The sequence below is a fragment of the Hirundo rustica genome, chromosome 8 (assembly GCF_015227805.2).
Source record: "Hirundo rustica isolate bHirRus1 chromosome 8, bHirRus1.pri.v3, whole genome shotgun sequence".
In the NCBI taxonomy this organism is placed as follows: Eukaryota; Metazoa; Chordata; class Aves; order Passeriformes; family Hirundinidae; genus Hirundo; species Hirundo rustica.
The window spans coordinates 16,081,081-16,104,851 of record NC_053457.1 but is presented as its reverse complement, the minus strand read 5'-3'; the positions used below and the strand labels follow the sequence as shown (position 1 = coordinate 16,104,851).

The following is a 23,771-nucleotide window of genomic DNA, read 5'->3' as shown; positions in this document are numbered from 1 at the left end:
TTATTTCTTTGAAAAGGTAAGCCACAGCAATAGTGGCTGGATTCCTGGGTTTCTCAAGTCCACTAGAAATCAAGGCAAACTGGACTGCATCTCTGTGGCCTGTTACGAGCTGCTGTCTTCAGTGATGCACAACAAATTGGGAAGCTGTGGTAATGCCAGCCATCAGGAGAACTAAAAAGGAGAAGCAAATTTTCTCTCCAAATCCAGAAGTAAAGAGATAGAACTATCCATTCAGCTTATGTGAGAAAGGTTTTGATTCTTGGGAGTTCTCAAATAAAGCTGTTTTGCTCATTTGCAAATCCAGAGTTCAAGGATTACTACAATATAAGTTTGAATTGATCCAGTTACTGATAGAGGGCAAAAATGCCAAGATCAGACTTGTGGGCAAGTAAATTATTTACTATTGGGCAAATTCTGCTACAAATTCAGAGGTCAAATCTCTCCTACTGTAATAGAAAATAAGCTGCTTTCACACTGCAGTAGCTGAGAAGTAGCATATCACCTTTTCAAGCTACCTCAAGCTACCTTGTTTCTACAGACAGATAATATGGGAGCATACAACCATCTCCATCACAAGACACCTGACAGCTGGTACCTTGCAAGAGCTTATCCATATGTCCACAGCCCAGTTAAAAATCTCTCCTCAGCTTCAAAGAGCTTCTGACCAACAGGTTTTAATTAGAAAAAACTTATCGCTCTCATTTCCCTGTTGTATGTTCTAGTCACTAAGTTTTTTTGAGGCAACTTTGTCAGCTCTTAGTAGTCTGGACCTAATTATCAACAGCACACACATTTTCCAGTTCCTTCTAGCATAACAGTTTGCTCATTTTGAGCCAAAATTATCTACATGCATGTCTCCTTACCTCGATTGTGCTGCAAGAGGACAATAGTGGGATTGACTATTGTGGTAGAAGGATAGGCAGAGGCAGACTTGCTGATGGAAGTGATGGAGGATGGATAGTCAGTGCCAGGCTGGGGCACTTCATTTAGCACAGGACTGGGATCCTGAAAAGAAGAGCAACACGTCATTAGCAGCATGCAGACGGGTCTTACACTGGGAAAATCTGGAAAAAAACCCCAACATTTTAGGCTGAATGAGAAGCATAATCACAGCAAATTTTAGTAAAAAAGGCATAAGCACAAGTATTACCCTGCTCCTTGTACATACCCTGCTCGTTGTTAATGAAATTAGTTTGCTAAGGCAGTACTATAGTTAGGTGGTGTTTGGTTTCACAACTCTAACACCAAAAGAGGGCACTAAGTTCATCTATGAGACACTGGAGCAAACACAAGGTGTCAGAAATGAGCAGATCGGGGGGAGGGGGGAAAGATGCAGATATCTTTCCCCTGATAACACGCACAAACATTTGTTCCAAGAGTATTCCCTTCAGAGCAAGTCAGACATGCAAAACTCATGCAGTTCTGGAGTGAAACAGTATTACTGCAGCTGGTTTGGTAAGAAAAGACTAAGGAATTAAGTTAGCACCGTCACTCAGGAGACAATGTGATACCTACCTGATTAAAGCAATGACAAAAAGGCCCCAAAACTGACAGAAGGTAACAAGTAAGATTCTAGTAAGGGAGATGGCTTTGCTGCTGGAGCACAGATAGCATGCTGCTCCTGCTCTCCTAAAGCATCCAGCTCCATTATTTGCTTATTTCAAACCCACCTCTGACACTACCACAGCTCTGGCTGCTCTGTAGAAATACAGGCTGTGTCAGCAGGGAGACTGAAACCTAGCTCACCTCTGAAAAGCCTCAGTCCATGGGTATTGGACTTCTGGGGGTGGTAAGGTGGCTAAGATAAAGAAGGGATGATGACTGAAGACTGTGTGTGCATCAGTTTAGACTGAGATTTTTCAAAGCTTCTTAAGGAATTTGGGCGCACAATTACCCTTAATGGGAACTGAGCATCCAAACAAAGAGAATATGGGACAGCAAACCAAATTCCTGCACTCCTGCTGCTCCACTGTCAGACTCAAATACTGCAAGCCACTGATCTGTAAAATCAGCTGAGCATTCAAGGGTATTTTCGCCATTATTAAAAAAACCCCTGAATATACCCAGAATATTACTCCAGAAAAAAACCCTACTCCCAGCTTTTCTGGCTAAATGTGACTGCAACTCATTGCCCTTCACACACACCAGCATCAGGCGAGAGGATTTACAACATCAGGCAGGGACTGAACAGGGGCCAAAGTGAGGCCTGGCACCAGAGCCCATGATAAATCATAGTGACAATTGGCCATAATCAGAACAAGCACCTGCAGCCTCTCCAACCTGGAGGGGAAATGGGGAAGAACAATCTTGTTCTGTTGGATAAAGACAATCTTGCTTCAAGCAGCAGCTGGTCAGGCCATAGACATTTCAAGGGGACAGAAAACAATCAGTGGTCTTCAGGAACAGATGTCCCCTAGAGAGAGACCAGCCCCATTTTGCTGACTGCAATAATATTCCAAACAATGCAATTAAAGTAAAAAAGAGGAAGAGTCAGGGAAAAGTGTGAGAATTTGTTTGAGCTTCACTTTGATGACTTAAAATACAAATAAGAATCCCTCAAAGAAGAGGGATGCTGGATCAGGATAGGCTCAGCAGCCCCAGTGAAGTCACCAAAGAGAATGAACAAAGACTATTTAAATCATCATGGGAAACAGCTTGGTGACTACATGTCTGAAGTGAGCATGTCCAAAAATGTTTCAACTCTCATCTCAAGAAAGTCAGGTACAGCAAAATTTCCAGTGCTCCTTTATGATTTGGATGCCTCCCTTTTTTTTTTTTTTTCCTGGAATCTGTAGATAGACTCCATTAAAAAAACCCCAAACAATAAAACAAACAAACAAACCTCTCAAAAACAAACAAAGAACACCAAACAAACAAAAAACAAAGTAAAACCAAAACACCAAATCCCAACTTTCATTCATTGCTCTCTGTAATAAAAACCCTTCCAATTTTAATAAAAGTAGAAAGGCTGATGCTGAGAACTATTGAAAACATCATCCTTGGTTGCTTTTTTCTTTCCCCTAGCCCAGATGCCTGTTTGGTGAATCCCTATAAAATCAAAGGGCAGAGCAAGCATCACGAGAGAATGCAATTTCTGCTGAACTTCTTCCTTGTCCTCACAAGCAAGCATTAAAAAAAAAGGTGGCCATAAGACTTCCAGCACGAGGAGGGTAGGGTACTTTGTGCCTCCTCTGCAACTTTAACCGAGAGCAACTTTTCCTCCTTGTCCTCGAGGACTTTTTAAAATAGGTGATGAGCTTAAAGAGAAACAAAACCTAACTCAAGGAGAACACAGTAAATTCCAAGTTCAAACTCTTGCAGACTGAATTATTCAAAATTTTCACACAAGCAATTCCCAAATAAAGAGATACACTGCCTAATCTATTGCATAGCACCTCCATGCTTGGAGGACTCTTAGGACAGTAACTATCTTATAACTCGTAGGTCATTGGATACTGGCAGCAATCTTACACTGATTTTATCAGGGATTTGTGTGGAGACCATATGGCCTTGTGGCTCCAAGTGGAACAGAAAGCCAGCCCTAACCTTCAACTGGCCTGCTGTTGCTGCTTTAAATGTTATTCCAACACAATTAAGGATGCTATAAAAAGAGCCTGAGAAGATCAGTTAATTGCAGCTATTCAGCTTATGCAGAATTCATTATTCTGAGCAAATCCTGTGAAGACTCTTCAGGTGTGCATCACCCAGCAGAACGGGCACAAAGGGAGACAGTCAAATGCTGCAAGAAGTCAAAAGAAAGTTCCAAGCTGCACAAGGCAGGCAAACCACATGCACTAGCGCAGGACACAAACAAGGTTTCAGTTGTCATGCTGCTCTGGCAGGGAGTGACTCATCACTCCTCCCTCAAGTTTAGTATTGCAAGGAGAAAGTAATTTTAATCCAGGAATACAAATTTAGGAAAAGGGCGAGGAGGGTACTTGGCAAGCTTACTGTATGTGAGATGACTCCAGTGATTTCAGGCTTCAAGCCCCTGTGCAAAGCCCCCGTGACCGGAGGGACAAGTGAAGGTGGTGATGAGAAGAATGGCAGTTTCGGGTAAACAGAGGGTAATGTGCCAGATGTGGAGGGTGCTTGGTTATGGTGGGAGCCCCTCTGGAGATGTGGGGGAATGAAATCATCTAGAGTTGGAAAAGTCAAGGGTGAGCCAGGAGAAACAATCTCAGGGAATACGGAGCCTTGACCGAAAGGAACCAGAGGCGGTGGTGGAGTGCTGGAGCTGCCTTCTTGTTGTCTGTCTGGATTAACCTGGAGGAGGGGGACTACTATAACTCCAGGCTGAGCTGAGGTGGTGGCAGTGGCATCCTGTAGGAAACAAGGTGTTGTTATGCACTGGGGGAGATCGTTACTTTAGTCTAATGCAGCCATATCGTGTCATGCAAGGAATGTACCCAAAATGATACAAAGCCCCAGCAGATCTTTCCTGAAGGAAACATACTTCTTCAGGCTTGCAGCCCTGGCCTCTATGAGCACAATATTTTTTCACAAAAAATCTTTATTCTCCCCTCACCACCCCTCTTCTCCAGTTCTGTGTAGTGAGGCTAAATCTAACCAAAGAATAGCTCAGCATTCACCATCACTTGAGAAGTTCTAACCATTACACATTATAGAGTTTCTTCTTTTACATCTCCCTAAATTAGAAAGATCCTCACCAGTCCAACCCAAATCCCTAAAACACCGCACACACACACACGAACACACAGACCAACATTGAGGGAAAACATGGGGTGTTAAATATTATCAGGTAAAAGACCACAAGACTCAAGGTGGCACAAGTGCTGAGAAATTAAGGTAGGAGGGGAATAAAGCATTAAGGGAACAATGTAATGAATTAAAGAACTGTTCACTCAGCTGAAAGAAAACAAGGTTATGGATAAAACATGTACCATGCTGCGTCCCATTGCCTTGTATGGTGGCTGTCGCTGCTGAGTAAGGTAAGGCTCTTTTCTCATCCTGTCCTCTGTGGCAGTTGTGCTCTGGGGCTCTAGCACTCTGTCCCTCACAGCTTGCGGAGGTGATGACTGAGTCCGGGAGGGCTGGCCTGCACCATAACTAACTGCGTCTTTGCTGAGGACAATGTAAAAGTACGGCCTGGGAGGAATAGGAGGAGGAGGAGCAGCAGGAAGAGACTTTTCAGTGTCTGTTACAGAGGAAACAATGTTGGTGGCTGGTGCCTGAGTGAGCTCAGCGCCCAAACTGGTGCTGGCTGCTGGGTCATGTGTGGTGCCAGTGGAATTTTGAGATGCGCCTGAGCAAGTGCTGTTAGATAAACAAGCTACATATAGTTTGCTGACCTTTTTATCCGCCTTCGTCTCATGACTGGCATTCATTCCAGCCTTACTACTGGGATCTGCCCTGTCAGGGCTGCGTTGTAAGGATGATGCACCCGATGAGGAGTGACTTTCCAAGAGTGGCTGCCCAGCATGCACCTCGTCTTTGGGGCCTGAAGAGGGAGAACGCCCTGCTGGCAAGCCTTGCTTGCCACTGGGGACGGCCCCATAGGGGGTAGGTGATGACAAATAACAGCGTGCACTGGTGGTCGGTGATGCACGCTGTGAATAAGGCTTGGGTGCATTCAGGTACACACAGTCCATGATGGGCACTGGCAACAGGTTGGTCACTTTAGTGTCAGTGCGAGGACGCCATGCAAAGCTTTCCTCTTTGGGAAGAGGAGGACGGGGAGGAGCAAGGGCCTGATCAGGCAGAGTCAAGAAGGTAGGAAAGAAAGAGGAAGCAGCATCAAATGAAAGGAAAAAGGAAGGAAAAAAAATTAAATTCTCAGAATGAATTTGATCATTAGACTTGGGTTAAGCAGGTTTTAATACAGCAAGAATAAAAAGCAAATACAGTATCTGAAAGGCCAGTGCAGAACTCATTCACGTTCATCATCTCACACATTCTTTCTTAGCACAGCTCACTGCAGCACACAAACTTAACCCAGCCCTCAAGTCCCTGCCTACACGTTTCTCTCTTTGTGCTCAATAATACTCATTACTGTATTGTTTCAAGAGGCCTGCACAGCAAGACCCACCAGGCCCCTGGGAAAGCCTCAGTCAAGATTTAACATCATGGCTAACTCAATTCAGTCTCACGCTTGCGTAACTAAACACTTCCCAGTGCTGGGAACATTTGAACTGCAAAGGCAAACTCAGAGTTCTAGGCCACCTCTGCATGTAAAGTGCACTGCTGAAAAATGAACATTGCCAAGTTACACCAATGCTAATGAAAGCAGATATCGTGCGAGTGCTGTAGCATACCATAGCTGGCTAAGTAAAAAGTCAGCATTTCGTCATTCTAAAGGCCAGCTCTTCAATTCTCTTTAGGAGTTTTCCATCCTGAAAATGCTTTCAGGAAGACCAGAACAATTAAAGTTTCTTGAGGAACTGAGATGATCAGAATTTCCCTCCAGAATCAAGATGGCCAAGAGAGAAATCCTGTTACTAGTACATAAGAAAACCTTTACTGGTTTTGGTACTTGGCAACACATTGCTTGCTAACTCCAAATCACCTGCCTACTGCAACTCCAATTACAGTGATTTTTTTCTGAAAGCCAAACTATTGTGAGATAAAATAGCAATACAGAGTGGTTTGTTTGGTGTGTTTTTGGGGTTTTTTTGCCAGTAGCTGAAAAGGATGATCTACTGGAAAGAAGAGACTACCCACCTGGTGAACAGCAGCTTCCTGGATTTTTGCAAATTAACCCTTTGGAGATTGTGAAAGTAGGTTTTACAAACACTCTGCTGTCATATCTTTATGGGCAAAGGCTGCCTAAACCACTGCTAAAAATGTCAAAACCAGAGAATGAAGATGCTTAATAGCTTGCAACATTCAAATCTGGAAAGAGACGTCCTTTAAAAGTCATCCAGATATGACAAGTTGTGGCAAGAACCTATTCTTGTTACATGGATATAGATGTAGAAAAGTTTCATAAAATTACAGCTGCTGTTCCAAACCTGCTGTCCTCATGCTGCCCCTCTGCCCCTCCCACCCTTCCCTGAAGCAAAAGGGAGTGGAGGAGTGGGTAGGTTAGTGCTGTTTTAAAGGGCTTCTGCCTCTGAATACGTTCATTCCTTTCGGAATTTCTTCCATTTCAGCTCAGTTTGAACAGTAGTTCTTGTGACTTCTGTAACAAGTATTATATGCACCAGTGCTCTCTCCATTCATCTACAAGATCAGGAAAGGACTACAGGACAGCTCTAAGTATTGAGCAGAAATGGGTCTGTCTTTAGGGTGCTGCTCCTTCCCTCACCTTCATTGGAGCTGCTCCTTCTTCCACTTTTCACTTATGGTACCTGGTCTGTAGCATTGCTAAAGGGACCCTGATGATGAGAGCAGTCACACTGATAGGGGACTAGGATTTAAAGGGACTCTGTCACACACAAAAAACAACAGTTCCTAAAGAAGGGCTTCATTACCAGCTTCCAGACTGCTTCTGTGCAGACTGAGCACCCAAAAAGAAAGTCTGCACTTTCCTTAGCAAACTGACTCCAACAATTTACCTTCAGGTACAAATAACATTTCCCTTGTTGGCTTCTATCAGTTACAGTGCTAAAACTGAAATGCATTTTATTTTTAATGTAGGGTGCAACTCTGAGTTCAGCCTGCAGCAATTTCTAGGAAATAAACCAGCATAAAATACAAAAAAATTACAGACGATTACTTCACCTTTTTTCTCGCAAATAGTGTTGTCCTCTTCCTTCGTCCACCCAGGAAACACCGTGGTGTGTCTGAATACACAAGCTCCACAACACTTTGCTGACATCGGTGTTGCCCCCATTTTAAAGGTAGAAAAAGCTGAGGCACAGCAACTTACCCATCTGCAGCCAAGTTTGGAGTTCAGCCCAGGCCACCTGATCACGAATCCAGTGCTTGAACCCAGATGATCACCCTCAGGGTCACAGAAGAAAGCCTTACCTGCGGCTTGCTGTCTGAAGAAAGGTTCGGACGCACACTCCTATAACCCTTGGCAGCCAGAGAAGATGGCTGGGCATCCCCATTGGCATCAGTGTTAGACGACGACCTCCAATCATCTGTGAGGGGAAAGAAAACTCAGATCACAGATTCCCTCCGGTTTTGGGATAAGTGAAAGGAGGGGACTCTTTTCTTCCTTTCCCTCCTCTTTCTTTTTTCCCCCCAGGCAACAAGAAATAATTCCAATAAAGCAACAGAAGTAACAAGAGAAGCAGCCAATGTTTATACCTGTTTCTGAGTTTTCTGGCTCCAGACCTAAGTGTTTCACAGAAAGGAGGGACAGAGGAGGTGGGGGTGGAGGACAGGGATAGAAAAAAAGAAAGAGGGAAAAAAATAAACCATTACATTTCCAGAAAACATGTACCAATTGAAGTTAAGAGTCAAGCTACTTCATTTCACACATAAAATGCTTTCTGACAGGGCTGCGTAATTACCATAGAGACCAGCCCTAAACATGATGTCCTCCTTGTTTCTGACCTTTGTAAACACAAGGCAATTCATTCAGAGCAATGAAGAAACAATTGTTCATTGACATTCTCATTTCAGAGGCAAAAAGGCTGCCCAGCTAGCTACTTTCTAAAGCTGCAGCTTGACATCCAGACACCACAAATTACTGGAAATGTAGGGACCCTGTATTCAGACTATGAAGACATTTATCCTTAACAATATCACTGTATTGAGATAAAGGATTATCAACAAATAGATCAAGTTTTGCAGACTAAGTGCATGAAGGGAGTTATAACAATCACTTTACAACCCACTCCCTGCAGCTACATGCAGTGGTCTCATCACACATGTACCTGCTCCCACTGGGCTCCTTCCCCACCCTGCACCCATTTTGCTGTTTAGGTTATATGCACTGGGCTCCTCCCCACCCTGTACCCATTTTGCTGTTTAGGTTATATGCACGAAGCTCTTCCAGCTCCAAAGCACATTTCATAAAGCGATTGAGAGAGAGTAAGCAAAAGAAGCATTAATGAACTGATCTCCATAGTAATAGGCCCATTGCCATTCAAGCTGTTGGACATTTATGAAGCCATCAACAGAAAGGAGAGAGGCAACAGTAGGGGGTAGGAGTGAAGAAACAGAGAAAGGCAAGCATAAAAAGAGGGTAGGTCACGGGTGGAGCAGAAAGGGAGAAGACAGAGAAGAAAGTGGCACATTAGGGCTAGAATTAATGGATTTGCCCTTTCTCCAACAATACAGTGAGAAACGTTGTCTGCTTTGCTTTCAAGAGCACGTTTTACCCCCTCCCCCTTAACGGCATCTTGCCTTTGGGAGTTCATCCTCTTTGCCAGACCCACGACACTGGCCAGGTTTGTTATGCTTTGCCTGTCTCCTACAATTAAGTAATTACACGTCTGCTATTGAAAGACGGCGACGCTGCCGTCCGGGGGAACGCTGTCCCGGCTTCCCTGACAACCCAGCTGAATGCTGCAGTGGCAGGAGCACCACGCAGCTTCTTTCTGTGCCACCTCGTGCCTGGGATAAAAAGAGCTGACACAGCCTGCCCTGGGGACGGTGAGAGCAGGAGGGGAAGAAAGAAAAGAACGGAGAGTTTTTGGTGCTCCTGACAAACTTCAGTCAATGACTGAGTGGTCATGAAATCTGCACTAGGAGTCAGGGTCTCTACTGGTCTGGTCTTTTCAAGAGGTTTCCAACTATGCTATGGAATTCTGCAATTTAAACCATAATTATAAAGTAAGCCCAAGACCCTGGACTGACCTGTCTTGAGGTTACTGTGACTAACAGATTCCAGTCAACCTTCTACCACTTACTTTCAGGTTGCTCAACATCCTGAGGACATGGTGGTGAAGTGATAGTCCGATTCCCCTCATAAGATGGAGTTGCCCGGAGGGTTACAGCTCCTTTTCCACTGCAGACTTTTGTGGGATCCATTTCTACAGGAAATGCATATGCACAGAAGAAACACTCAGAAAGGGATGAAGCAAAGCTATCAGAAGCCATCAGAGCTCTAGAGTAATTTTAGCATGGCTGCCTCCAGGTGAATCAATCTAGTAATGTTTGTGCAGATGAAGATTAGCTCTGTATTTAAAGCATTGAGAAAACAAAGCAGTATTATATTGATGTAATTGATGAATGTAGCAGTTAAGTTCTGAGTTGGTGCAACAGAGCTAAGAAAGGAAGGAGGGGAAAAAGATTGTTTGAACCAAAGGTCACATGTCCATTTGCTTTATTTGTTCTACTTTGTACAGAGACACTGAGCTAGCAAGGACAGGCTACCACTACACCTGTGGCTCTTCTGTAGGGATGTCCCAGTGACACAATGCACACTTTGTGGGCCAAAGCTTAAAAATGCCTTTTGTGGAGGACTGAAAAAGGGGGAAAAAAAAGGACTTTTGACCATTGGAAAATAAAATCTTGTAACGATGTTGAATACGATCTAAAGGCAAGGCACTGCAAGCCATCTCCCTGCCATCTCCCCATTTCATTGCAGTGTTTCACCTTCTGACAAAGGAACCCAAATCCCAGAAAGTCGAGGTTGATTTAACACATGCCTATTCAGATCAACCTGTGAGCCAGATACCAGATCATGCCAGCATCCTTGCTGAGGCACAGTTCAGCACAGCTTCTGTGCAGGCTTACCTTTGTGTATCTCGATCCATGACCTGGGTTCTCTCTTCCTGTCATCCTATTTAACAAACCAGTACTTCAAAGCTACCTCTCCTTCTCCCCCTACTTAAAATCTTTCTGGAGAGCTATTTCCTTTAAGATACCTCTGGAAATAACAACCCTGAAAATTGTCTTGTTTCTCTAGGCTACTTCCATAGACAAACACATCACCTCCTCTTCTCATGCACTATTACTGACCCTGCAGCTGCCACCAGACCTCACTCACCTACACGGAGGTACCAGCCCTACCATGACTGCACAGGGAGCGTGAAGAGGTACTGAGTGCATGCTGCATCACACAAGCGACAACAAAATAATTTTTAGTTTTATGGGTTGAGGATCATACTACCCCTGCATGGGGAAGGATGCAGCTTTTCTCCAGGAACTGCTATGATAACAAAAATGATGCCTTCAGACTGGACAGAGGGGGCACAGGCTGTTGTTTATTGTCCAGACAACAGCCCACATTTGTGCAGCTGATTTCAGCAAGGTAACGCCTCACCAAATCCACACCAGTACAGTGCCTACAGACCATGGTAACACCCTGGCTAAGGTTGCAAACCATGAAAACCGCAGCCAGTGTGGCCACAATATGGGGAAATATCAATATGCCAGATGGATAATGGCAGTAAGAGGAGAAACTCAGTTATTTCTAAACTCCTGGCTCTCACTGAAATCCCTCTGTGCTGGAATCTCCACTCTTAAAGGCCTTACAGGGGTTTCCAATGCTTTAGGGATTTCACAAAAAGCATAGTTCCAGATCCATACTTAGGACTATAAAAAGGATGGAGTAAGTAGGAAATCAGAAGATACTTTCCTACAGTTCAGGCTTTAGCTAACTGAGGCAGCACTGAGGCAGCATCTGTGAGGGGAAAGACTACCCACTCAGACATACCAAAAGCTGTTTCATCCTTAAATATACCACAACTGATCACAACTTAAGGTCACCCACATCCCTGCTGAAATAGAAGTTGACTCCTGTGACTGATTTTTGTATAATTCAGGTAGGGCCAGGATTCTTTTTGCCCAAGAGTGCAGTTCTGGCTATCATTCCCATCTGCACGGAGCAACATAGAGCCCAAGGACTCTAAGGACTCACTTCCAAACCACAGGACAAAGGTTTAAGCTCCAAGACCCCAGTTTTAAGAGTATTGTAACGGTAAAGCATGGACACAATGTTGGGAGTCACTGGGCCTGATATACAGGTCCACAAAGAGTGCAGAGTAGCTGTTCTCCTGCAATCCTATGCCTACTTCTGCTTCACAGGCACTGGAGAGAAATGGAAACAGAGCTCAACATGTATGACATATCAAAACAATATCTTCATCATATTGGAGGAGAATCAAATTCAGGAATCAATGCATATTTTTTTTATTTTCCGTACAACAGATTAAACCTGTATACTGAACCAAAAGAATAAGAGTCAGAAAAAAACATTCTCTGAAATCAAAAAAATTATAATGCTTTGAAAATAAAATCTTGCCAGACTATCTCACCTTGGGATATGAAAACGAATGTCTAGAATGATGAATTCCCTCACAAGTGACAGAAAACAAGAATCTGAATCTCTCAGTATAGAAATCCAGCAGCTAGCAGTAAACAGGATATTAGCACTTTACTAGGCCGACAAAGCATGTGTGACAGATTAGGAGAGACAAGCAGTATCAGCTACACTAGTCTGACTGTCCAAATCCAACAAAGTACAAGCGTAATCTTGTACTTTGCACTTGGGAAGAGAGTGACAGACAGCCCAACATCCTTACTTATTCACACGTGGATTAAATTCAGTGCACGTACAGAAAAACAAAACCGTACCACCAATGTTAACTATGTTTGAACCATTTGCTTTCATAAAGACCAAAGATATGCAGAAACATTCTTTGGTTCTTCAGGACTTGGGTTCAAAATGAGTCTATAATAATAACGATAACCGTATTTTCCAAAATCGAGCCTTAGTAGAAGAGCTTACAATGATCCCAGATTCAAGTAGGCACAATTATGTCTGCAGAAGAGCAGCATAATTGAGAACAGTGTATTGTGCCATCAAGAGCTAACTGCATTACCTACCGATGAAATCTGCAGCTCTGGGAGGAGTGAGAGGAGCATGAAGCTGGGAATTAGCCAAAGCATGTGGGTGAAGCAGAAAGACAATGATAGAGAGAAGAGAGACAATGATGGCTAACTAACACATGGCAGGGGAGGAAAGAAGAAGATACCTGTAGGCAGCACTAGGTGAGGAGAACTTTTCACTTTCTTCACAGGGATTATTTTAACGGCAGAAATAGAACGTGTACATAAAGGGACGTCAACAGCTGCAAACACAAAAGTGTAAATGGCACATCCAAAAAGGAAAGAACAGAGTTTGGGAAGCATGCCACAAAATTTTCTAACGTACTTGGAGACACAATAGCAGGAAATTTCAAATACAAAAGCAGTCCAGAGAGCAATGATGCAACTGTTAAAAATATCCCTTCATTCGCTCTAATTCAGGATGTGTCTGTTTTATGCAGCATACAGAACTGCACACTGAATGGACTAATGCTGACTGCCGCTACACTACAGGCAAAAAGAATCTGGAAGCATTTGTTTTTAGAAGCCATCAAAAAATTTTAGTGTAATCATTCAACTGAGGTATACTACATGCAAAAATAAAAATGTTAGGTAAAACATTAATATGGTTCAGTAAAAACAAAGTAAAAAACCACAAACAACAAGTACTGAAAGGTTGAGAGAAGAACATTAAACTAGCCACATCACATGAATTCTGAATTTCATGGCTCATTTTTTTACAAGTTCAACAACAGAAGGAAGTGAAATAATCTTGAAACAGGTCCCATGCTAAAGGGTAGCATCCATATAGCTATTTCAGAAAAAAAAAAAAAAAAAAAAATCCATCCATATAAACAGTAAATCGAAGAGATTTCTACCTGACTTCATCAGCTAGTACACTAATTATCCTATATGTGGTAACACTGGGGAAAACCATACATAGCACTATGCAAAATTCTAGCAATTGTCACAAAACTGTTCAAATCAACAGCTACAAAGAGGGGTTGTTGTGAAAAAGGCAAGTACTGGTCAGAGGTGAAGCTCAACAGGAGCTGCCAAGATAAACATCTTGTGTATCATGACTCCACCAGCATAATTTGAGTAGTGGTCTTGATTTCTGCAGAGCCACGATTTTCTTCTAAAAAACCTGTTTCCGGAATGTATTAGCTGGAAAATGATAGATGTCTCGTCACATTCCATGCCTTCTCTCTCATGCCTGTAGAATCAGGAGTAAGAGGAACCACATTTCTAATATTTTACAGACTCACACTGAGCACTGGGCCAGCTTGAGGGAGGCATTGATATCAGGGTGGTGTGTACACCCCCTCTTGTGGCAGATCCTTCTGATACCCGGCAAAACTGGAAAGCACAGATTTCACAACCGAGAAAAGGAGTCTCAAGCAACAAAAGCTTGGGCAAAGAGCCTGACAGAATTTTTTCAAAACTCATAAAATCATTAGTTTTTAATTTGATAGGATTGTTTAAATTTTTTTATATAAAAGAGGAAACCAAATCAAACCCTGTTTTCCATACCTCTTCCTGAGCAGGGACCCTGTGAATACAACAGATCCCAAATCAAACAGCCTGTGGCTTAGAAAACAATCCTGATTTTGTTCTGCTTGGAAACTGACTGGATTTATCCATCCACAATGCAGTCAAAATACTAACCACTATAAAAAGGCATCAAAGGAAAAGAAAGGAAATTAAACCAACAGAAAATTAACCCATACCCACATACTTTCACCCTGCCAAGACAGACACGTCACTCTACAAAACTGAATGCTATAAAGCACACTGCAAACTTGCTGATGTTAACATGAAGACTGGTTTGTTTAGATTTTTTCATCACTTAAATGGTTAGTTCCTGCCCTTTAATCCCAGACTCAAAGCTTCACCTCTCCCTGAAGCTAACACAGTTCACACACAGGCACCACAAACCCATGCTGTCTCAACTCACTAAGATACGATTCGTAGGTGCTCACAAGTAGTGTACAGCTTTTCTCAAAACAGCACTAAAAATATACAAAGAGGCAAGTCCAGCCTGCCACTTTAAAGAGACAAAGAACACTTGTTGAACTAAGAAATGCTGCTGCTACCAGCATGGTACAGCACAAGGCTTTTCTTGTGTCAGTTGCCAAGTGAATTAAATTTGGAAGCCCCCGCTGTAGAGAATTTCCAGGAAAATCAAGCGCATCACCGACTGACACGCGGGAGGAGCTGTGGAGGTGTCTCTGGAGATCTTAACCCACCTTTTTCTTGTCCATTGCTGCTCAGCCCATTGACAACAGTTTTTGCAACATCGATTTCTTCATGTTCTGAAAGACAAATGAAGAAGTGGCTTTCAATAAAGATTTTTGCAAGTCTACAAGATCTTCAGCTGACACAAATCAAACCGGCGCTTGTAAATTCACGGGAACACAGGAGACAGAGCTAGAAAGAAGCTCCAAAGGTCATCTAAAGCCCTATTTTTGAACCATGAATGAAACAAATCTACCACTGTCACTCCTGACAAATGTTTGCCTAGTGAGTTCTCACAAACTTCCAGCACTGCCCCAATGCAACCTGTTCCAGCGGTTCCCAGCTTATCAGTGCTCAAACTGAATTCCCAGGTCATGTTTTTCTGGACTCGCTTCAAATTGTTTACATTTTATTCAAAATGTTGTGCCAAAACCAGGACATGATACCCCAGTTGAGACTTGCTAAGATGCTAAAATTAAGTGGGAATATCATTCTACAGATCTTACATATGGCACTTCAAGTCTGGCATCTGTTTTATTTTTCACTCCGATTTAGCCTGTTACCAGGCTCCTCTTCCCAACCAGCTCCCATTTTCTGGTCCCCCTTGTTTTCCTTTGGACAGCTGATTCTTCCTATCCAAATATCAAACTATGTTTTCACCTCTACTAAAATGTATCAAAATCAGATAATTTTCTCAGGTTATCAGTAATTTTGAATTCCTATATTGTACACTGAAATAAGCACAAGGACCTACTGCAGTTCAAGATGTTTCTAGCTACTTTCTGGGCCAAAATTCAAGCAACATACACGAATAATTGCATCAGAAACAGACAGGAATATTACTAGTAACAAAAAGGAAGGCAAATGAGTGCAAGTAGAAAACAACACAGACCTACCAGAGCTCATTGTGGCAGAGGGACTTGCCTTTTTCACGTCTGAATTTTCTTTATGTCTGTTTAAAGTGAAAGGCAGAATTATTATACATTATGTTTCATGTCTGCCCAGACAGCACCAGACACAATGCCGAATATTTATCACAAGAGTCAAGGTAACAGTCATAGTTTCTCAAAAAAAATTACTTTCAAATGCCAAGTGGATTCATGTCAAGCACCAGATGTATTTTTTGCTGATAATTATCAGAAATGAAAAATTATTTCTACCTAATACAAGCACTGCTTCCAGACTTTAAGACTAATCTTCATATGAAATTGAAAGATAGTCATTTAAGTCTAAGAGTCTATAAAGGGCAAAGTGCAAGTCTGACTAGTCTCTAATATATAAAATGTGCATCACCTTTTAAGAGAATTTTTTAAAAATCAAAGTGACACTAAAAGCTTTAAACTAAAACCCTCAAATTAGAGCTTTTCCATATTTCAAGGCAATCTGCTGCTCATATCAAAGCTACTCTCTCCTTTGAAAGATATAACAATACAGAAAGATGCACTTGTTAAAATGCATATTAAAACTTCTGCACCAATCATTTCCAGCTGTGCAATGCTGCTGGCTCAGACTCCAGTAGGTGAAATGTGAAAGTTGGAAGCTTTAATTCTCCTGGTACCAAAGGCAGTGAAATTGCCAACCCAGGAGAAAAAATACCAGATGGGGATCAGAAGAAAAAGTCAGTTTTCATGGTGATGCCAGTTTGTGGAGGACAATTGTGAGGCCTATCTGTCCTCACTTCCGTGGGGACTTGATACCTGCAGCAAGCAGGTTTCAATGTCACAGATATTGGTTTAAATAGCCAAAAAACATTTCTAAAAAAAAAAAAAAAAAAAAGGCATGTGTTTGACAAGATCTCTCAACTCTCTAAAGGTCCTATGTTTAATTAAAAGTCCTTTAATTTTGTGCTCCAATCTTCGCCTCTCCCCCCACCAAAAAGCTAGCCCCAAAGAAAGTGTAGCTCCAGACAATTAATGGCTTTCATGACACAAATAGAAACATGCATCTGAAATCACAAAATCATGCAAAACCAAGAACCCCAGTCTGAGGAGTATAGGGAAAATTGCTTGGGAAAACAAGAAGCTAAACAACAGAGTTGAAAATACTTTTCCTTTTAAATGAACTGGAGGCAGCACTGGAACATTGTAAGAGGTGAAAATTCCCTTCAGGGAATTGAATTTGTTCTCCTGCTTCCAGCATCCTCTTTCTTAACCAGCATTTGTTTCATGCCAGCCAGAATACAATGAGCATGTTCAACAGACACTCAAAAGGAAAGAAAACCCAACAAGCAAGTATAGTAACAGATGAGTCTATAAAATGAGACAATATCTGGGCTCCCCCACAAGCCACCCTAGGAACAGCTGCCAACACTTAATTGTTTAAATATTTCCTTCACTAAAATACCCACATAAGACATACACTGTGGGTTTGTGAAGGCTCAGCAGGATTCAGCCTAGCTTCAACTTGATCCCAGTAAAATACAATGTAAAGTGTGGGATGCAGTATAAAATCAGTCACCAACAAAAACCAAGTCCAACTTGAAAGGCTGGCTGCCTGATTTTGCCTGTCCATACAGTATCTACTTTTTGTTTCTACCATTTCATATTAGAAGTGAGTCCCTGAAATAGTAATGGTTCACACAGCCTGAAAATGTAGACAAACATACTTAGCAATAATGGTCCTTCTGATCTCTGTATGTTTCCGTTCCAGAAAGATGCCTTAGTTCAAGGAAATCAAAAAGGAACAGTCTAAAATTATGTTACCCAGCATAAGGAGATTTGTAGCAATAGCATGCTCTTCTACACGTAGAAAAATGTCATATATTAAACTCACTGGGATAAATACCAGTCCTTCCATGGGGCCAGGAGAAAACCACAAGAAGGGGCAATACTGCATGAAATCTCAACTCAGCTTTAGGATCAACCTCTCTCTGAAGCTGAGGAGGTTGCTGATACCCAGATGTTTTAACTCAGCAGTGGTGCACCCCATGGGCTTCATGCAAGTCAGCACAAAATTTCTTCCACTCCAAGCATCCCCAAGAGGTTGCAATGCTTTTCTCTGGTATGCAAGATTAAAAAGGAGTGGGAAAAAATAATTCAGTGTATCTTTTCAGGAGAAGATAGAGGATTTACTGGCTATAAAGTCTCGGCAAAGGCAGGGTCCGCTGCTGCTGCAATGCCAGAGCAACATTTCTCCTCCCACAATGGCAGTACCTGAGCAATTAAACTTGTGACAACATGCTTCACCCTTTTAAAAAGTCTCATTTGTATGGAAACGGTGACATCACAACTGCCATAAAACTCTGATTTCAGTGATGTCTTTTTGATTCTAGCTTTGACATTGCTTACAGTGTGAAGCACTGACCTTCACTGCATTAAGAAAAGCATTTAGGAAAGAATTCACACCAAAAAGAAGCATAATTATTTAACATTAATAGATTAAATTACTTTTTACAAACAAGTGATTTGAGGATAAAAATGAAGTGATAATTAAAGAAAAATTACTAAAATTAAATGGAAGATGTGTACAAACTCATTAGATCTAGATTGGATCTGGAAAAATTACTTTTCCACATATCCCCACACTTACCAGCAATTATGGAATTCAATTAAAATAACAAGCATCCAGTGTTCACTTACTGTGAAGCTAATCAATTTCCTTCAAGCACTCAAACATGTGCTCAGTGCAAATTCCCATACACAGAACGGATTCAGCGTGCTCAGGGTGAGAGTTACCAATCCTGAGTCCCTGTGTTGGTCTAACTCCAGAAACTCCATTTACAAGTTGATTTTGATCAGGTGAGAATCTGCACACAGATCTGCCACATGCAAGTAGAAATAACTCCTGTTTATATTGACAAAATTATGGTGCATGTTTGGAGTTGAGAACATGCTTTGGCACCTCATTGCATCAGGGCTACAGAGTTATTGTATCTGTCTTCCATGTACTTAACCCAAACCCCACACTGAAGTCCTACTGGGCCTATCTCAGTCCTAAGGATGCTCTTGGGATCAGATGGACAGTCCAGCCAGATAACACATCTGTCTCCACAGCGCTGCTGCAGCCAAGCAGTGGCCTCTAACAGCTGGAAGGCACATGCAGTAAGCTATGGACGTTTGATGGTACATCCATAGGCAGATTAGTTCCTGCCAGGTTGGGCAGACAGGCTGACCATGGACACAGGTGGGTCTGGAATCATTTGCTGCTTCCAGTTCCCCTCAAGAATTTCCTGTAGACATGGCTAAGCCATTCCTTTAGACACACACAGGATGCACAGCAATACTTCAGAAAAGAGCGTTTCAAAGGAAACCAAGAATGAGTCCCTCACATCAGTGTTAGAAACAGGGAACTTCCTATTGGTCAGATCAGACAAAGAAAAAAAGAACAATACTAGAAAAAATACTCTAAAGCAAAGCAGCCACGTGTCTCCTTCCAGCCCCCTGCTCCAAGCAGCTAACCAGTGTGTCCTCACCAGACTGGAATTAGTGCCTTTCCTGAAATGTGACAGACATAGCAACAAAGGCTTCAAAGCTGCACACATGTAAGACACAGTGAAAGGCAATGAATTCCTCAGGGCATAAGCCAGCAGCTGTAACCCTGAACACGCCAATGTCCATACATAACATCCACCAATTCCTTGTCAGTTCAGTCCTACCTCTAGACAGATGTTTAACTTTTCCTTCCTCCCTTTCACCCCCGGCACATTTCTCCAAGGCTGCAGTCCCTTCCCTACTTGGTGTGGAAAAGAGAGCAGTGCGTTCAGAAGCCTATTTAGGAGGAATGCAGATAAGTGGCAACCACTTCTGTACAGCCTGTCTGGATTATCTCACATGCTCTAAAGGTTTGAATACTCCCCCTACAAAGGCAGGGGGTAACAAACAGCTCATTAATAGTTCTGAGCAAGGACACATGCTCTTAAGTCACTGGTATCTCAGCTAAGAGTTGCAGACAGTGGTTATTTTTGGTGGTCTAATGTGAGTGTGGGGAAAAGTAACTTCCTTTCTTCCCTTGTTATTATTGACAGCTCCGGTGACTCATATAGGATTTAAAAACAATTGCTAGACGTGAGATGAACATTCAAAATTTATTGTGCTGGTCCCTTATAGTCCTGAGATGTAGACTCCTTTATTTTTCTCAGTTTCAAGTTTTTCACATATTCAAAGTTTTCTCTCTAAATACAAGAGCTTTAAGTGTTTTGTGGCTGCATTTAAAAGAAAAATCAAATTCTTATTTATATTAGTATAAAGTAGGAATTGAGGCTATCAGAAAAATTGTAAGCTTTCATATTGAAAGGATGATTAGCAATCACAAAACTTACTTTTCACCCAGTCAGGTCTTATGCATCACTGATAGCACTCATTTGTTTCACCCCAGCTCAGACCCTTTTTCACAATGCCATCAGTGCCCCTTTCCCAAATGCTCCTCTTCAACAAGCCATGTCAGCAATATGGAGTCCCAAATCTGGAAAGTGGGCAAAGAGCTGCACTGCAGTCAGTGCCTCCCACCAGCAGGTTCCCCTGCCCAAAGGAACTTGCACATCTCCTGTGCACTTGTCACTCTGCATCAGATAAAATGTGACAAGAAAAAAAAAACCTCGGAATAAAGCAGGCACCTCAGGTTAACCCAGGCAATCAGCTCTCTCTTCAATTATCAGTACTCTTTTATTCTGGAATACTGAAACACGTTGTCTGTAATTTTTATTTTAAGGGTTAAAGAACATCCTGTCATTCCTTCTGAAGAAATTATGCTCCTAAGAATAAAAGTCATGAAAAGACTGTGAGTAAGCAAGCAGTGCACATAGAATTATCACACCAATTCTGTACAAGACAACAGCTTACACACACATTCTCCAGCAAGTGTGAAAACAGCAGAGAGAGACAGCACTGAAAGCTCACTAAATTAAACAAATGGCATAATTACACACCAGCTTGGATAAGGTGTTCTTATAACTAACTGAACTTACAGCTGTTAAAACAAACAAAGAGCAAATTTCAAATGCAGTACTGCTTCTTCTTTTTTTTTCCTTTAAATATAGCATATGTCTGTTGCCTTCCAAATGGGCAAATTTAAGTTATCTGGGGCATAGGTGCCAGTTTTTGTGCAATATATGGGGAATGTGCCTCTCTTAATAATAAAAGTTAAATAGGAAATGTAAACCAGGAGATACAGCTTTAAGAATTCAGAGATGCTTTTGAACTAAGTCACCTTACAGTCATCAACTCCAGAGTAAACAGTTTACTGCAACCTGAGTTAACTCAGTTCAAGGTCATCACTTGTGGAGCAGTGGGCAGAAAAGAATCTCCTGGGTCATCCAGCCTACTCCCATGCTATTGCAGGCAACTGTGTCATACAACCCTGAGCAAGAACACTTCACATTCCAGCCTAAAAATGCTAAAGTTTCCCACCTCCACTGCTCTTCCTGGAAGCCTGCTCCAGAACTCATTCCTCTTAAGGCATGAATGCTGTTTCTCATTTGCAACCTAAATTAAATTCATGAGCAGCTACAGCTAAATTGTTTTGCACCAACACAATTTTTCTCTTTAAGCAGGTCTTCCTCTTTGCACTCACCCCTATCCATGCATTTTTAGAAATCAATTGCACCTCTGAGTCTTCCTTTTGCAAACCTGTAAACAAGCATTCCTGTGGGATTTTTTTTATCTACTTAGCTTCTAGGATTGTAACACATTCCCAAAGAAATTGACTGGCATGCTGTCACTCATCTCTTTAAAATCTGGCAAATAGTGAAAGACTTTAAAAGGTCGGCAGGCCAAAGTCTAAACTCCACTTAACGTCACAAAGCCAGCGAGCAAAGCCTACGGCTGACATGGCCAACAGCTGAATAGCAAGGTTGAAAAGGTAAATCATCTCTTGTTGTCCATTCTATCTTTGACCTGTATACTAAAATTAATTCCAGGACTAGTGCTAGTTCAGATAGTGATTTGATGTCTATAGGACCCCCTCTGCAAACTGGAATAATCTCATACTAGCCACAAAGCCTTCATTAAACAACACTGACTTATACCTGGAAGACTGTGTGGATGAAAGGTGGCTCCTGCTTGAGCCATCAACCTCCGGCTCTGCTGCAGACTGCAGGTTTGAAAAATGGCCAGAAGGTTGTTTGGCTCACAACAGACTCGACATGCGGTTTACCACCCGTTCCCTCTGGATAAGGAACTGCTCACATCCCTGCCCCACAGTCACAAACATTTCTTCTCCTGACTATTAGACTCTAAATACATTGTAACAGGGCTTTGACTTCCTCCTGAGTCGGTCACGACTGCCCTCTGTCTTTAGTATTTGACAGCTGAGATATGGTGACAGTAGCCCTGGCCCACGTATCATGGGTGTCAGCTGAAGAAACAAATGCCTTTCCACCACACCCAGACGCCCAAGCAACTCACATGAACATTTTGAAACTTCAGAAAGAAAAACCAAATTTTCCACCATATTTAAAATAAAATCCATCTCCATCTTAGCAGAAGACACAAAGCACAGCACTTGACAGCAGCAGAAGCTGAGATTTCTGTTCAGATTTATCTGCAATATGTATGATCACATCACACAGATAGAAGCAGTTTACAAACAAACTGATGTACATCCTATAAAAGGGAGCTCACTGGGCACAGCTCTCAGGCTGCCAGCTCCGGGGAAGGCTGTAAACGACTTAACAGCATACCACAGCCTGGGATTGTGAGGACACTTAGCTGAGATTCACAGAGGAACTGGGGCAAGGAGCACACAACTACTGAAATCGGAATTTGTTTACAGTAAGGGGTAATTCGTTCCATGACACCCGATTTACCTTTGTTGCAAAAGGAAAACCTTTCAATCTGCATTGACCGCACCTAGCCAAGAGGATGCTGGGTTTATACTTCAGCTGGAAGAAATGGAGGATTCATTGAGTTCAAGCTGTTGTGAGACTACTTGTAAGAGCTGTGCAGCTGGGATGCTCTGGGTACTGCCCCTAACTCTCTCTGATATGGGGCCACTTGTGCCTCGGCAGAACAATTGCTGTAAATAAACAGACCCAAATTCCAGAAGCCCTAATTATGTATAACAATGAATCCATTCAGCTGACTGCAGGATTGCGGGACACAAACACTGCATTGCATTTACTACAGTGAATGGCATTCTATAAATACAAATCAATTAGATCATCTAAACAACATCCAGCAGCTTCTCTTGCATGATTTTGTATAACAAAGACTACAAAGGCTGTCTTCACCTCTCTCACACTCACAAACAGTAAAGTAGTAAATAAGAGGAAGTTGCATTAAGCAGAAATACCAATTAGAGGATGATAAGTATCTCAAAGTTCAAATCTAGTTTACAAACATTTCACAAAAAATAGGGTAGAGAGAAGACTCTGATGCACCTTTGGCATATAAACCAGATACTTTCGATGCTTTAATGATATAGACCACCTTATACCATTCCAGACACATCCTGAGATTCCCAGTTGTGTAAGGCAGAGGAATTGTGCAGGCCTGAATGAGTGCTCATTATGGCAACCACACCAAGTATTAATTTTTAGTTACAACCTCTTCTAGCATTAGCTGTTCTGAAGCTCTGTACAAATACTCACTAAGCAACAGTTAATACTTTTCAAGACATATAGGTGACAGTCTTATTTTGTAGATGGAAGATTTGGGCCTCTATCCTATGCAACATCCCAAACCAGCTGATCTGGCACAGTGTAACAGAGCCTTACAGGTATCAGTCTTACAGGTGGTTGCTTTTTATAGTTTCAGAATAAGAAAAATCAGTTTGAGAGCTGGCCTCATTTATGCACAACTGCAGCAACCTCCAGAGAACCACACAGAGCTAAGTCTGACCAAAGCACACAGGGAGCCAGGCGTACAATACTGCCAACACACCACTGACAAGCCTAGCTGGAAACAAGCTGAAATGAGATAGGGTCA

General features: G+C 42.2%; 1 protein-coding gene across 50 annotated transcripts in view; it reads right to left on the bottom strand.

Annotated features, from left to right (window-relative positions):
• Window positions 1-23,771, bottom strand: part of SORBS1 (sorbin and SH3 domain containing 1) — a 206,351-nt gene that overhangs the window by 49,992 nt on the left and 132,588 nt on the right. For 25 of the 50 annotated variants that reach the window (XM_040071315.1, XM_040071316.2, XM_040071314.2 and 22 more), the window contains 9 exons: window positions 15,807-15,862; window positions 14,922-14,987; window positions 12,840-12,935; window positions 9,768-9,890; window positions 8,218-8,244; window positions 7,933-8,048; window positions 4,905-5,711; window positions 3,952-4,323; window positions 864-1,005 (listed from right to left, as the gene is read on the bottom strand). In XM_040071315.1, the coding sequence (XP_039927249.1) occupies window positions 864-1,005; window positions 3,952-4,323; window positions 4,905-5,711; window positions 7,933-8,048; window positions 8,218-8,244; window positions 9,768-9,890; window positions 12,840-12,935; window positions 14,922-14,987; window positions 15,807-15,816 (1,759 nt within the window). In that variant the 5' untranslated portion in view covers window positions 15,817-15,862. Of the gene's footprint in view, window positions 1-863; window positions 1,006-3,951; window positions 4,324-4,904; window positions 5,712-7,932; window positions 8,049-8,217; window positions 8,245-9,767; window positions 9,891-12,839; window positions 12,936-14,629; window positions 14,720-14,921; window positions 14,988-15,806; window positions 15,863-23,771 lie in introns of all 50 variants that reach the window. The other 25 variants (XM_040071334.2, XM_040071340.2, XM_040071336.2 and 22 more) reach the window with 15 other exon arrangements.